Raw genomic sequence first — 16972 nt, 5'->3', positions numbered from 1 at the left:
TTGGCCACTGGTCTATAATTAGTGGCCAACATCCTGTTTCTGGGCAAGGTGTTGGAGCGGGTGGTGGCGGGACAACTCCAAGCACTCTTGCATGAAACTGATTATCTGAACCCATTTCAGTCCGGCTTCAGACCCGGGTATGGCACTGAATCTGCCTTGGTCGCCCTGTATGATGACCTGTGCAGGGAGAGAGACAGGGGAAGTGCATCCCTGTTGGTTCTTCTGGATCTCTCAGTGGCTTTCGATACCATCGACCATGGTATCCTTCTGGATCGGTTAGCGGGATTGGGGGTTGGAGGCACTGCTTTGCAGTGGTTCTGCTCCTATCTCAATGGCTGATTCCAGAAGGTGGTGCTGGGGGACTATGGCTCTGCGCCATGGCAGCTATGCCATGGAGTACGACAGGGATCCATTTTGTCCCCTTTGCTGTTTAATGTCTACATGAAACGGCTGGGAGAGGTCATCAGGAGGTGTGGGCTGCAGAATCATCAGTACACTGATGATACTCAGCTCTGCGTTTAGTTCTCCACCAATCCAGGTGAGGCAGTGGCTGTGCTGAACTTGTGCCTGGCCGAGGTAATGGGCTGGATGAGGGCCAATAAACTGAAGCTCAATCCAAACAAGATGGAGGTCCTTTTGGTTGGCGGATCGGGTTTCGGGGAAGGTGAATTGAACCTAGTCCTGAATGGGGTTGCACTCCCTTTTAGGGACAAGGTTCGCAGCTTGGGAGTGCTCCTCGACCCAGAGCTTTCACTGGAAGCTCAGGTGACAGCGGTGGCAAGGAGCGCTTTCTTTCAGCTTCGGCTGATCCATCAGCTGCGCCCCTACCTGGAGAACGACTGCCTGGCGACAGTGACACACACATTGGTGACTTCCCGTCTTGACTTCTGTAACGCGCTCTACGTGGGGCTGCCCTTGAAGACGGTCCGGATACTTCAGTTGGTTCAAACTAGAGCTTCCAGGCTGCTGACGGGGACTGGGCATTATATTCACATGACTCCAGTTCTCCGTCAGCTTCACTGGCTTCCCATTGAAGTCCGGGCCCAATTCAAGGTGTTGGTCAGATGACCTATAAAGCCCTTAACGGCTTGGGTCCTGGTTACCTAAAGGAGCGCTTACGTCCATACATGCCCGCCCGCCCCTTGAGATCAGCGGGAGAGGCCCTTCTCCAGGAACGCTCTGTGAAGGAAATTAGGGTAAGTACTTGGAGGAGGGCTTTCTCTGTGGTGGCGCCCAATCTATGGAATGCGCTCCCCAGAGAGGTCCGCCTGGCGCTGTCGTTATTTGTTTTTCAGCGCCAGGCGAAGACCTTTTTATTCAAATGTTATTTTGTTAATATTATTTATTTATTTTATTCTTTGGCCAGGGCAACTTAATTTATACTGTTAAATTATATTGTTTTATAGGATGTTATTTATGTTTGTGAGCTGCTCCGAGGCTTTGGCGAATGGGGCAGTATAGAAGTTCCCTAGATAGATAGATAGATAGATAGATAGATAGATAGATAGATTTCTCTACTTTCCTGTAAGTGCACCAGTTCAGATTGAGACCATGGCACTCCAGGCAAGGACTACATAAGCTTCACAATTGTTATTTTTGGAGATGTTCATTTGTTTCATTTTGCATAATTTTAGTGGGGATAGTTCTTTTTTAAACTTCGCTATGGGGAGGGGGTTATCTAATTTAAAAAAAAGTGTGAAGAGAAATTAAAATCCTACTTTCCTTGGGTGCCAGGGTCCCAATCTGAATCAGGGCCACAAGGACATAAGGATAGTGAACAAGCATTTAGCTTGGCCCCTTGGTTTTTAATGTGAGATTTCATACTGTAGAATTCATGAACACCTGTCAATAGAAGACCAACCCGAGTAGCCACTTAGTCTTAAGTTAAAAGCTATTTCTCAGAGGAGAAAAATATAGACTGCATTTGTCCTACTATGCCTTTGTTGTATACAACTATTAAAATGTTTATTGAATAAACTGTTTGCAAACCAATTCAATAAAGTATCTTCCCTGAGGTTAAAAGCTTAATTTGCTGTCCATTAACTTCCATTAAGGTTACAACTCCACCAGGAATTAAGACTATTAGGCAATATAGAGAAACTGAGATAACTGAGTATACTGGAAGTTTATTTTGCTTTGGTTGTTTTGACCAAGTATATAAATAATTGGTGCTTCCAAGTACATAAATAACAGAAAAGAGAATTTGGATTATTCATCTTTAATTCCTAGAACTGTAACCACAATGACAAATAAAATAAAAGTGCATACCAACTCAGCCATCAGTGAAAAAAAAGTTCTAGCTAATTGGTTGTTGCAAATAATATTATACAATATCTTGGATTACATATCATGACAACGCATCATGGTGTGTTGTTGTGTCCTCAGGACCAAGTCAGCTTCCCATGTCCTGTTCTATGGGTTGTCTGAACCATGATGGATTGTCATGTCTGAAACTGGGAGAGCAATTTAATCATGGTTTGTAGGATTGGCTGAAGGGGCACTCAGCAAGCATGACAAGCAACCCTGCCACCTGTGCCACTGACAGTGGCTGCTCCTCCAGCAATGCCCAAGTGGCACTTTGTACTGACCAACATTGGTTTGCCATCCTTTAAAAAAAATGCAGAACTGGTTTTCCCTTCCCTTTGCTTATGCTTTTTGGTCTTTCACAAGTGCTGAGAAGGAATGCTATTATGGCTGCCTAGTCTCCCTGGTCAACTTTCTGATTCAGCTATTAAAGGGAGCAGAAAAGTAAAATATATTACAGATTGATAAGGCATGAATCCATATGATCTAATTTGCACATCAGTACCAGGGTCCAGTTGCTGAGATTGCCGGTTGATAAATCTTGAAAAGGGAGAAAAGCAGCAAAAGATGGTGCACCAGAAGGTGCGAGGGAAAAAATTTTCCTTTTGGCAATGAAATATGGTGTCTTTTAAGTGTTGTACTGACACTTCTCAGTATCCTCCATCTTTGCAGCACTTCCCCAAGTCCCTAGATATTAATTCCTTCCCTTTTCTTGGCTCCTTTTTGGAGCATTTACTGCAGGTGCACAGATTTCACCTTCATTTACTTTCCATGCCTTAAATTGGAACACATCTCCCCTACATTTACTTTCTAGCCATTAAATTTGCATATATTTTATGTTATGTTTAGAACTGTCAGGGATCCACAGGATCTGCAGCAGTTACATGTTCCAAAAAGGAGCTGTGAAAAAGTGTGTAAGAACCCAGATCCCCTCTTTCTGAAGTAGCAGGAGAGGCAGGAGATTATTTAAAAGGTGTAGGACATTGAGAGCTGTCAGTTCAACACTTAAAATACCGCTAAATGGGAGATACCTCCTTTTGCTGCTTTTTCCCCACTTTAGCAATGCTTTTCAACTGGCAACTTGGCAATTATCCCCTGGCAACTGTGCACAAATTAGCCTATGTGCCATTTCATCTTGTCAGTTTCTCTGTCTGTTATTTTCTTCCCTTTGCAGCTTCTTCTGAGAACTGAAACAGACAACAGAATCAACTAGGCAAGAGTCCACATATAGGACAGCCCTTAAGAGTGCACTTGCAATAGACCAAAATAACTGGTTCCCCCCCCCCCCCCCCCCGATGTAGTGTGTAATTTTCAAGGAACAAAGATGTAGAAAGACAAAAACTAGCACAATTGTGTTTTTAAGGCTTAGGGTAGTGAACAGAGTGGGGAGTGGGAGACAAGACAGTTTCTGTTGTGAAGGACACTGGAATGCATGCTGGAGCTGGCTGGAAGACTGAAGGGGAGAGGAAAAAGGGGAACAGCCCATGGTAAGCCCAGTCATTAAGTGTACTGTGGGTTGTTTTGTGAAAAACCAACATAACATGCCTGTTTTTTATTTATATCCTGCCTTTTTCCTACAAAGGGCTCAAGGCAGCTTACACCATTCTCCTCCTCCATCTTATCCCCACAACAACAACCCTGTGAGGTAGGTTGGGCTGAGAGTCTGTGACTGGCCCAAAGTCACCCAGTTGGCTCCATGGCTGAGCGGGGACTAGAACCCGGATCATCTGAGTCCCAGTCCCATGCTCTTAACCACTGTACCACACTGGCTCTCATGTATATTTAATCATGTGTACGTTCAGGCAGAGTAGAAAAAGTACTCTATAAACCAAATCTGGACAAACAATGATAATGTATCCTGTGTTTCTTTCTTCAAAACTTTTGATAATAAATTATATTCATAGAAGAAAGACCAATTATATGTGACTCTGCATTGTGAAACAATGATTTTCTTGCACAAATTTAATCAACACATGAGGTCCTATTTTATTACAAATTACTACAATTAGTAATTGATTTGGAATCACCAGGTTAATTTTCTGTAGGTCTATTAGATATCTGGGAGTTAATTTGGATTTCAAATTTAAGTCTCAATCATGTCTTGTGCTTGTGCTTGGCCTCTAGGATGGCCTGGTATCTGCTTTTGCAGGAGAGAGTCTTCTATTTGAAGGATGGCTGGAGGATCATTCTTTATATAAAGGCATTTGAAAAGCTGTACTATTCAATTCTCCTTTCTTGTTTGCTTGTTTTTTAAAATGCTATATAAAACTATGGTTCATCAACAGCAATCCAGGCAGCAGAGTGAACTGGCAGGCATAGTGAATCATACTTCTGGTCACTGCAAGTAAAAAACATACTACAGAGTGGGAAAAATGCTAAAAAGGGCAACTAAAATGATCAAGGGGCTGGAACAACTTTCCTGTGAAGAAAGGTGATATCAGCTGGAATTATTTAGGTTAGAAACAAGAAGAGTAAGGGGAGACATGATAGAGTACAGAAATATGCATGGTGTGGAAAAATGGATAAGGAGATATTTTTCTCTTATAATAGTATAACCTGTATGAAGGTTCTAATATTAGATCAGATAGATTCTGGACCAATAAAAGGATGTGCTTCTTCACACAGCACATACATAAAAGTATGGAATTCACTTCCACAACATGTGATGATGGGCAGCACTTTAGATAGCTCTAGAAAGGAACTGGACAAATTCATGGATGATAAAGCTGCCAGTGTCTACTAATTATGATGGCAAGATGCTACCTCCTATTAGGAGCAATAGCTCTGTGTACATTAGTTGCTGGAAAAGATGGGTTGGAGAGTGCTGTTTCTCTCATGTCTTGCCTGTGGGTTTCCTGTAGGTATCTGGTTGGTCACTGTATGAACAGAAAATGGGACAAGAAGGACTCTTGGTTTGGTAGAGTATGTCTCTTCTTCTGCTCTTATCACCTGGCAATATGCTGAGAGGTGCTGTTTATAAAAAGTATAATACTTCAGAGTATAAATACATATAAATTAGCATTTGCAATTTATTAAAAGGGATTTCTCAACTGCATTTTACACAGGGCCCATTTCTTTTTCTTTTTGAGACCCTAATACAGACTTCCCAGAAGTCTTGGACTTCAACTCCAATCTGCCTTTGCAAACATTGGCTGTGGTTTGGCACCCTGGAAGTTGTCGTCCAAAGCATCTTGGTAGTCATGAAGTGAGAGAAGTTGCCTTCGTCTATTGAAAAATCCAGCCCTGATGTTATATATTTGCATAACAACTGCAACAAATGATTGCACTTTGCAACCATGAGAGCTTGAATGCTTTTAAAAACACATACCAAAAACTGGATAAGTTTTGGTTTTCAATGAATCACAGGGTCACAAAAAGAACAGTACAGTTGTTGAGTGCTTTCCCTTACCTTTAGAGCTTTACTCCCAAATATGGTTATTAACAAAATCTGGTAACAGATCAAAATACTGTGAAAAGCTAGGTTTTTCTTGCATGAAATTTGGAATACATTGTACAACCATCAGTTTAGCTGTGCTGGTTGTTCCAAATATGTGTCAGGAAAGGTTTTATATCACATCATTCTACATTGCTCTGGTGTGTCTCATATTTATAGATAAAGCATGTTAATAAAAGTGCATTTAGCATTCATCCTGTAAAAGCCAGGTGTTTTGGCTTTGAGGTGTAAGAGATTAAGATACTATAAACAATAAATCATGACAAATAAAGAAAAAAAGCATTATTTGAATTTGAATTTTACAACTCATCACACTAGAGATTAAAGACTTGCGTTTGAAGTCTCAGTGGCAAAAGGGGAAAATTTCTAGTCGGATAAAAATGCCAAATTTATCTCTGATGGTTCTTAAGATGCTGGGTTGTAAAACTGCTACACAGAGAATGCTTGCCAGAGAAGACCAATGTGATTTTATAGGAAGGCAGTACTTACGGGTTCTTTAATTAGAAGTTTGGGTGTCACTGATATGTAGGTGAAGTTGTATGCTGACAAGGTGCAAGTATATTTGAAATAAATTCATCCCAGCATATACTGGTGCTATTTTATTGTATTCCTCCAGTGTTTGTGTGAGAGACGGACAGAGAAAGACAGTGCGAGCGAGCGCTTATCATGGGTGCATATTCAGGCAAAGATATCTTTTGGATCTGTATTCTCTGGCTTTTTGGCTATGAAACAAATTTTGCCACATCCTTTATTTTCTCAGCTAAATCCCTTTTACAAAACAGTGCTTAGGGAGGTTTTGATCAAATGCTTGTAATGACATGTTATAAAAATGAATACATAAACAGTGGTGCTAGTAAAAACAAAAATATAGTTGGTTTAATCTCATTAATATATGGATCAGTTTATAAGTTGTAAGTTTCTGGTAAGTTGTGAGGGAGCAAGAATTGTGCTTTCTGTTCACACATGAATCATCCCTGTCTCATGAGATTCCATGTGTGTATAACGTTTTAATGTAAAATACAGGTATACCTGTTAATGCATGTAGTTCTTCACAGTGCAGTCCATCTATCACATACAATCCCCAAGTTGTGTGCATTATGGCCTTGTGTGGATGGATGCACCAGGTAGATAGAGCAGGAAAGTGAGAACTTGTTTCTCCATCACATGTGAGGAGGTTGTCCAGTCTGCTTGTTGTTATGAGCAAGTGTCAAATGACAAAAATCACATGTACTGATAAGGTAAAATAAAGAGCAAGTTAAATCTTGTATTTTTTAATATATATTTTATTTTCTTAATGTGAACTAATAGAGAAAAAAATATGTAAAACAAAGTAAACTAAAATAGATAACCTAAAATGATCAAATCTTCTATTTTCTTATTATTGATAAAGTCATTTTTTATTCAGCTTTATTGGCACATGGCATTTCCTGCCATTCCTCTTTTGCTTTCCATTACTCTTTGTTTTTTCTTCTTTCCTCTCTTGTCCTAAACCTATGAGAGAGAGATGGGCATATTTTCTGTTCTTCTTGGAAAGAAGACAGCATTCCCATTTGTTTAGTTTGGAAAGTTTATATGTGACACATAAATGTGTTAAGGTTGGTATAGGAATTGTGGTATATCTTCCTACAAATTCTAAAATTTGATTTATAAAGTTTCAAACCTACATTTTACCCACTCACTATTAGCATGAGAAGCATCCTGAAAGATTACAGAAACAAAAACCTTTCAGCAGGTGAAAAGAAAGCAAGCAGGTACATATCCCTAATACAGTGTCTTGTGTTACTTACACACACACACACACACACACACACACACACACACACAGAGAGAGAGAGAGAGAGAGAGAGAGAGAGAGAGAGAGAGAGAATGAATATGTTTATGAGTTGGGGTGAGTTGAAAAAGGACTTCTGCAGCTACAGTAGGATGTATCTGTGATACACCTTCACCTCAGGATTCTGCTACTTACTTCTACTGTATGTATCAGTCAGGAAGACTATTAGTTGGTATTTCATCATGCAATAGACTGAAAACCTCTATTCAGTGGGGAAAAAGTGTGCCTCATCATGATCTTTTCAGCTAGAAAATGGCCTACCATTTTTTTCCACAGAAGTTGAGCAGAATCCCCAAACTTCTTGATTGATGTGATTCAGATGGACAATATATGGCTAAAAAAATCAGGAAATAGCTAATGCTTATGTTTTACCTGCATTTCTTATTGAATGCATGGACTGAAGTTAATGAGGTGCTTGCCATTTCAGAAAAATGGCTCTAGTGAGAGTGGGTTTTCCTTTATGAGAGAAACTACTTCTGTACAAGGTGCTGCTGCTTTTCTGCTCTCCAAGAGAAAGCATTTAAAAGGGTTTTCTAGTGCTGTTAATATGCAGGGCAGGGAGCTGATGTGCCTAAGAACTCAAATCATTCCATGCTTGTGGAGGTTAACAAACATTGCATTTTGCATGAAATGCTTAAATTCTTTGCCACTTAGTGATGACAAATGAAACTGTGTTGCAGGCCTCCCTCTTTTCAAGATTCGGCAGACTCTTCCACTCCATGCATGAATGGGAGCCACACTACTCAGCATATAAAACAGGAATGCCCGTGCGACTATAAGGGCCTTTCTGATGTTTCCACGCACAGAGGGATTACTGAAGGAATGGAGCTGAGAGGCTCAGGCAGTCTTCATCCTGAAATAGACCTAATGAACAACGGCCTTACAAATTCACTTTCATCGTACTTGTTTAATAATGAACACGGCTCCTCCCTGGGTTCATTGTCACTCAACAGTCCTCAACATTCAAGCAGGCATCAGGCAAACAACCTGAAGAAGAGATGCATCTCCATGCTGCCGTCCTCTGCTGAGGGGATTGATATTACAACAATCATTCGCACTTCACAGACATCACTGGTTACCTGCATGAATGGTCTGCGAACTAATTCAGCTGGGATTTCCTCTTCTCCTGGGGAGATCACTCTGCACAGTGCTCAGAAACCCTCTCGGCCCCTGTCTTCCTCCCATCCTGGGAACCGCTGCCATCTTTCTTCTCCTTCAGTATGCCTTCTACCTGTTTCCACTGAAATTGTCCAAGGGGACTGTGATCATCTGCAAATGCAGCAAGCAGGAGAAAATGCAAGCCTTCGCCTTATAATGAACAGTCATAGTACTCAGCAGGATGCTCCACATAGTAACCAGAAGCTGAATTTTTTAAAGCAAGAACCACTTGATGAATATTCTTCTGCCTCTGATCTTTTTCAGCATCATCAAGAGCTGCCACCACCTTATCATTTACACCAGCAGCAAAGCCAGACTCAAGGGACACTTTCTCATTTACATGCCTCCATGTCTCCAAAGTCTCTCCAGATGAGTGAAGGTGATGAGCAGGAGACCAGCAGTGGAAAACAGGCCTGTCGGTGGATTGACTGTAGTGCTGCCTACGAGCAACAAGATGAACTGGTGCGGCACATTGAAAAAACACATATTGATCAAAGAAAAGGGGAGGACTTCACTTGCTTCTGGACAGGTTGCGTCCGTCGGTACAAGCCTTTCAATGCTCGTTATAAGCTTCTCATCCATATGAGGGTTCATTCTGGGGAAAAACCAAACAAGTGTATGGTAAGTGTTCACTGTATTTATTTGGCTAGAAATATGCTGAGGCCTGCACTTCCCCTCCTTTTTCAAGTATTCTTCCTATGTAGTTAGCATATTTTCCTGTAGCTTATTCTGTGATATTTCCAAGTGGAATTTGAGTATAAACATATATCGAGTTCTTTGCACTGTTTCTACTTGCATAGTATCTTTCCAACACAGTTGTGTTGTTTTACTGCAATGTAGTATGTGATTCTTTCATGAGGTTGATGGGGGGGAGGAGTGTTTTGGTTATAAATGGTGTAATGTTAGTGAATAATATTTTGCTGACCTCAGCAAAAGCTTAACTTTTAGTTCAATGGTTTGTTTTTGAAATTGCCATTGAAACATTACTAAGATGATCAAAGCAGCCTGCGGCAATTTAATGTAAAGGAGGGTCACTTTGCCTCGGGTGACATTTTAGATCGGGAAACATGAGGCACACTTAATGAAAATTCTTTTCATTCTGCATTTTAAGCAGTATTCCACTGGAGCAGAAGCCTTTGAAATGATAGATGGCAGAAAAGGAAGAGAATCCTAGTAATTATTATTAACAGTTAAAGCTGAACATGTAATACAACTTTTAGGATGGCTTTCATTTAACACTTAAAAAAAAACCTTCAGAGTTTTGAGAAGAGGACCAGTAAAGCTGTTCTCCTCTGATCAGGCAGATCTAAGCTAATAAGAATTCCAAAGGAACATCTTGGGAACAGTATTGGCTCTGCTTGTATTATCACAATAATGTGAGCAATTAAAATAAACGCTAATGACTTGCAGTTGGCTTTCCACATGCTGAAAGCAGCAATAATATGAAACCCTGAACAGAAGAGATAACAACGAGGCAAGATTGGTCAGAGCTTCCAAACCCAGCTGTGAAATATGAAACTTTTGTTTGCAACTCAAATGTATTTCTTACAAAGGAATAACCACACCAGCAGATTGGGTTGCCTCATTGAAATGTCAGGAAGAAGGAGCGCTTTGGAGATTTGATGTTTGTTCACTGTAGCACAGCGGAGATGTTCTCTGAAAAGGGAACACCCACTATGTGAAGTTCTGGAATGAGATGCACTCGCTTCAAACTAAGATGTCCCTTTAAAGTGAAGAGACATATAGTAATGTTACAGCAAGTGAAGTAGTAGTGTTGGGCCTATTTTATTTCCAAATACAGTTCTTACTGAGCATTCTTCGGATGAAGCACAGTATAGATCTGGATGGACTTTATTATTATGTGAATATAAGTTGATGTGTTGTCACATCCTTACTTTATGTATCTGTTTCTTGTATATCCAAATATACATCAAGTGTTTTATAATGAAGCAAAATAATATACAGAAAAACAGATGTTTAGCATATGGTTTCTCCTATACATAGGGCATTCTTTATGTTTCATTTTATACATTATGTGTATGTATTTATGTGTATTCTATTTCTAAACACTCCTTGAAAGGACATTTATTTTTTAAATTATGAAATAGGAATTTTGTCTTAATATTTTATTTTCTCTCATTCCGTTATGTTTCTGATGGCTTTTGAATCTTTCCATTGAGTTAAGATTGCTAGGTGTTGTCATTTATTTAATCAACTATATTCAGTTTATCTATTATATGGTAATGTAGAAAAAGAAGACACATTTTCCCCAAAAAGTATATTATTGAGATGCTAGTTAAGAAAGAAAATAATAATAATAATAATAATAATAATAATAATAATAATGATTTTAAACAATCACCCGCTAATACTTAAATAGCACCAATAACTTCTGCAGAAACAGGAGAAGGCCATCCAGAATTGAAACTACTAGTTTTAGTTGTGTCTTACAGATTTTAAATTATGCTATATTCTTGAGAGTTAGAAATTTGAGACTATGAAAATGTCTGGATTATTCAGAGTTGGCTGTGTAATTTTGTATGTTGCCAGTCTAACTCTCTCTCTCCCTCTTTCTCATATGTTTGTTTTAAAACTAGAGAAGCTTGGCTTTTTACAGCAATGAAAGATGTGGTATAGAGGCTAGATTTACTCTACACGAAGAGGTATTCTCTCTAGATATTCTTTGAAGTGTGTACTTGACAGCTATTGTATGGCAGTTTCCTAATGTTACCTTCTCAGTCAGCATTTCACAGAAACCAGTTCTTGTAATTCAGGTTAAGGAATGCTATGCGGGTACTATCCTGATGTCATTATGTTAATCTGTATGAAATAATAGCTAATATTGGAAGAATTTCATGTTGTAAATTGGAATGTAAACCACTATGAATTGTGAACTGGACCATGGATCTTTGATTGTGCTATCCAGGTATTACTGCCTTTTCATTTAGTGAGAAAGAAGATTCTTTGTACAGGAATCAGTGAATTATTATGAATGTGTCTCAAGAAGAAATAAGAACTTAGTATTACAAAACCCACTGTCAGGATCTAGTTTTATACTGACTGGAAAAAGTATGGGTAAGACTGCGAACAGCTACTTTCATGTAGAAAAAGTGCATTTATTTGAAATAGATAATGAAGCATCAGAATCTTGAATTCAGGCTGTAGTTTATTGCAATATTCATTTTAAAATGTTAGAAGTTTAGAATTTTTTTTGGTTCTGGGTTCACATCTTTGAGGTTAGTAATAACCAGGGGTATATTTATTGCAGACTAAAATGTTAGGCCTGTCCTAGGTCTATATATAATTATTTTGATGATGATTTTAAAAGATCAGTTATTTTCAGATATGCTCAAAAACAACCAATCCAAAGAGGGAATTATTTTGCATATTTTGACATTCTGAATTCATTTAAAATAATGAGGTGATTTGTTTTTTTAGAACCTACATTTCTAACAGTTTGTTGAGTTGTTGTTTTTTTCCTATAAGTTTCCTTTTTGCCTCCAGTGCCCTTCCAGAGGACATTTCTGCTTTCTTTGAATTTGCGTATCTTTCCAGTCTGTTCAGCAAAATTTGTTGGCTAAATGTGCTTTGAATGTGTTCAGGGGAGGCTGGCAACAAGTAGCTCCCTGTCTGTATGCATAAAAGCTCCCGTCCATGTAAAATTATTAATTTCTTATGACAGGCTTTGCTACTACATAATGTAATAGACAAAGGAATTTTGGAATTCAGGCTACTTGAGAACAGGAAATACATGAGACATTTTGATTGAAAAGTAAATGGTCCACTAAAATGGCAGTTAATCCTTTTATTATCTTTCCAACAGCAGTTTCCACAATATACTTTCATGAGGTAAGCTTCCCTTCAGTCCAACTGTAACACTCATCATTACAGCTGGTTTAAATTTAGCCAGTGTGCTCTCTTCTCAGCAACAGACAGTGGAAAGGCAAAATTCTATGTGTTGTAAAGGAATTAGTAATATTTTTGGGTTCTTTCTTGTGTGTTGATGCCAAAATGTATGAGTACTTTTTATTTTCTGTTAAATATTCTAATTACTTGATTCCTTCTCTACATCACATCCTTTCATTTGTGTGGGGCTTTGTTTTGTTTCTGTTCTTGTTTTCTTTATTCTTTGGGCTGTCTAAGTAGTCTGAAGGAAACTACTTAATCTCTTTGCAATATCCTGTTATGTTTCATACTTAACTTGTGTTATTTTAGTTTTATTAAATTTAGTGCTCATCTGCGTTATGATCAAAAATATATCCAACAAAAATAATGATGCAATGCCTTTAAGACCTGAACTTTTGAAGATTAATGTCATGCTTTTATAGATTTGATGTCCCAGACAATTGGGATTTTGATTGTCTGAGAGCAGAAATTAGGGGGCTTAAATGTTTTCAATTTTTGAAAAAATCCCCAAGGAAGATTTCTTATTATCTTTTTGCCCCATTTGGAGTAATAATGGATAGTGATCCCAATATTGTACAATAATATTTAAGCCTGCTTGCAAATACATGTAAATATGTTGTTTCAATTGGGAATGGTGGTTTGTGCCTTGTTTGTTTTGTCTTCTCAGTATTTGCCATTCTAAGTCAAATATTAGGCTATCCATCTTTTCTATCTCTGTCTCAACAGTCTGATGAAAACATTGTTTTTAAACGTGTGTTTATAATATCCATAAAATTCAGCTTCTAATCCAAAGGCGCTGATGAAAATCATGAAATGGTAAAGAAGACATGTGTTGGTGTTTGGCAGATGGAATTTTATTAATTTACAGCTGAATGATATTGTTGCTATGAGCTGTCAAGTTTCATCCAACTTTTGGTGACCCTATGAATGAATGCCCTTCAGTATACTGTGTCCTTCACAGACCTAAGCTCTTGTTACCTCCAGGCTGTGACTTCCCGTATGGAATCTACAGCTGGATGTTCATATAGAAACTTCACAAGTGTAGATGGATGATCAATTTGTGAAGATCTCTGTTATGAAGATCTCTGTTTCCTGTTGGATTGCTTTATTGTGGTTCTTTCAGTATTATTCTAGGCTAGAGATGAATGAATCAGTTTATTTTCAATCTATGTGAGTTCCTCATGTGTCCAAGCCTAACTATGTCCCATCCAGTTTCTATATTACTGCACAATTTCTGGAAAATTCACAAAAACTCATATTTAATTGCATAAACAAGTTTTCTCTGTATGCATTTTACATGCGTTTGCGTCAAGAATTACATCACAACATTCAGAGAAAAACGCAATCCAAAGGATTGCTGTTATGACCTACATATTAGTCCCTTAACTGTGAATTGGGTAAGTTTACTTATGTGGACCAAAGAAAATTGTCCCCTATCCTTACCCTCGGACTAGCTGCATAAGACCTGCTTTTGAAGGAGGGGACCTCCAAGTGTTCAATAAGATTTAAATCACGTGACTGCTTCACTGGGGCTGATCATTCTTATTTTTCTATTTATTTGGCCACAGAATTAATGGTCCTTGGCCTAGGTCTGCTTGGTGCAGTTGGCACTTCTGTTGATATTTGGAATGCAGGGATTATTCTGGTGATTGACATGATGGCTTCTAGGCATGATCTCCCAGGTTACAGATTCTGTAATAAGTGGTGGATTATAAACTCTGTAGAATCTGTTCTTTGGTATACCCAGTGTTGGGAACGAGAAGGATGGCAGTCTTGGGCAATTGTTCTCATGAACTGCTGGCTGCATTCCAGATGATTCAGAATCAGAATGTGAATTAACTCACAATGGGATCAGAAAGAGTGGGTTATGTCAAGACTCTGAGAAAAAGGAGGCAAAGGTGATGATCTTAAAGCCAGGTGCTTCGCCGAACCAGGCAGTTTCTGGGAATGATACCAGAAATTTGCCTTCTGAATAGCTTTTGCACTTTGGAGAAAAGATGTTTTGCTCATTAATTCCAGATGCTCGTGGATTACTGCTTAACTCAGTGGGCACTAATACTACAAGGTTCCTCAGCATTCTGTCTTGCCCCTGGGCTTTTTAATGTCTACAGTAAGTCACTAAGTTGAGGTCATATAAAGATTTGGAGTAAGGGGTCACTGGTATGCTCTATGTCTCCTTTATTTCTCAATCATATGAGGTGATGGAAGTGCTAAAGTGATGTCTGGGAGCAGCAATAGATGAGGGTCAACAAACTGAAAATGAAAATCCCAACAAGATGGAGAAGTGTTGCTGAGTGCTTCCACCTGTCCAAGAATGTTGTCCTTATACCATTTTAGCAAAATTTTTATTCCCAGCACCACTTCCTCCAGTGAAGGTTCAAATTCACAATTTGGGAATCCTCATAGGTTCAACTGAGATATTCATTTGGTTGCTATCCCAGCTAGGATTGCTGGAGGCTATTTTGGCATGAAAAGTGCCATTTATGTGCTGCTTGAAGTTAGGGTTGTACTCTTCTGAGTCCCCAAATTACATGTGGTGTTAAGTGTGTTCTCAGGAAGCACATCCGTTTCTTTGAAAATATTAATAACAGGTGTTGGGGGTATTTATATTGGAATCTTAGAACATGGGGAGAGCTGGTTTAATTCTTTCCTCATCACCGTAGAATGTTCCCGTTTGCTGTTATGTCTCTTAACAGACCTTAAGCTTCCCTTCCAGGCCTCAGAGCAGACAAGGATAGATTTGTTGTTGTTTTGTTTTGTTTTTTTGGTCAATATGGCAGAGTGAAAGAAAAAGATAAACCTGTTTTTCCCATGTGCTGTATTCCTGATGAACCCATCTCCATGTGCACCTTTTGCAGTTTTGTCAATGACATGATTGCTAATTTCATGTTTAGCCTCATACTTCATTTGGCCCCACACGACACAGTCTAGGAATGCAAGTTCCTTGCATCTGGTGGGTTCCTTATAAACTTTTTCCTAGAGTATGTGTTGAAAATCTCTAGCAGACAATTTTCTTTGAGCAAAATGTGATATATAATGCATGTCTTTCATTCAGTAAGCTTTTTCCTGAGAAGCGAAATGCATTATTTTGAACTTACAGAGAAACTTGTATTTATTAAATGGGGAGAAAAGATTGTAAATCTGCTCTAGTTTGAAAGGGTAGCTACCTTTAAGATTAATTTTTCCAAACAGTTTCATCTATATTTTTAACTTTAAATTGTTATCTGAGACATTAAAAACAAACATTACACCTTGAGTGAATGTATATAGCATAAATATAGGCTTTGGAAAAAACGCTTTTAAAAATGGTTTAGCATTTCCTACTTTGAACTGAGACTATAGAAGCTTCATTAATTGATCGGCCTGAATGAGTAGATTTCACAGCTTTTTACTAGCTTGAACAAGTACTAATTGCAATCTTTTTAGAAATATTGTTGTAAACAATTATATTAAAGAAAAAAGTTTATTTTAAAACAGCTGCAACCCTCTTTGGATACATACAAAAGGAAATCACAGCTAGGTATTTATCCAGCAGTACTGGATATTAGGAACTCAAGTTTAGTGTAGCCGATATGTTGGAAAAGTTTGATGGATGGGGAAAATTGTAAAATTTCAAGGTCTTGTGATAGGCAGTACATCTGGTACATGGTAAGAAATTAGTTTAAAGGTACAAGGTGTGTGGGTCACCTCAGTAGAACAAATATTTTCAACTAAGATACAGATGAAACTCAAATATTGAGAAATTTAGGCCAATGGTACTCTATGAAGATATACTAAAGGAAAAAGAAACAACAGAATACTTAAAAAGTCATTAGATTAAATCATAGTTCTAAATATTTGAATCAAGACTTGATACATTTAAAATCAATGCTAGGTAACCTTAATTCTGTCATAATTTTCAGTGTTTATTTTTTCAAGGATGTTCAGTGTAAAGTACATTTTCAGTGGTATTTCCCTGCATTATGTGTATTAAAATATATAATTAAATGCAAAATTCTAATACAGAGTCATCCAAATATTTAATCCCTTTAGGATCTTACAGTAGGGGTAATTTTCCAAATAACAGGAATGAGATTATAAATGGCACCAGTAGTAGTTATGTATGGTATGTTTTTTATGATAGTCAAGGTAATTTATTTGTTACCGTGGAATTGATTGGTTGCTGAAAAAATGGTCCGAAATCAACATTGTAGCACTCACCCCCCAAACTGAAGAATGGTTAATCAAGCTTTTGGGAATAGCAGAGCTGGGGTAATGAACTGATAAAAGTTAATTGTAGAAATAGATTTACTACCACTGCAACTTTACTACAAACCTTT

The 16972-nt window shown here is 38.3% G+C and overlaps 1 protein-coding gene across 1 annotated transcript in view; it reads left to right on the top strand.

Moving 5' to 3' along the window:
• GLIS1 (GLIS family zinc finger 1) overlaps positions 1-16972 on the top strand; it is a 255035-nt gene that overhangs the window by 109810 nt on the left and 128253 nt on the right. The window contains exon 3 of the mRNA XM_044430459.1: positions 8270-9368. Coding sequence (XP_044286394.1) covers positions 8270-9368 — 1099 coding nt within the window. The remainder of the gene's footprint in view (positions 1-8269; positions 9369-16972) is intronic.

The sequence above is a fragment of the Varanus komodoensis genome, unplaced genomic scaffold (genome assembly GCF_004798865.1).
Source record: "Varanus komodoensis strain SLA01 unplaced genomic scaffold, ASM479886v1 scaffold20_1, whole genome shotgun sequence".
Classification (NCBI taxonomy): Eukaryota; Metazoa; Chordata; class Lepidosauria; order Squamata; family Varanidae; genus Varanus; species Varanus komodoensis.
This window is presented reverse-complemented; position numbering and strand designations above follow the sequence as displayed.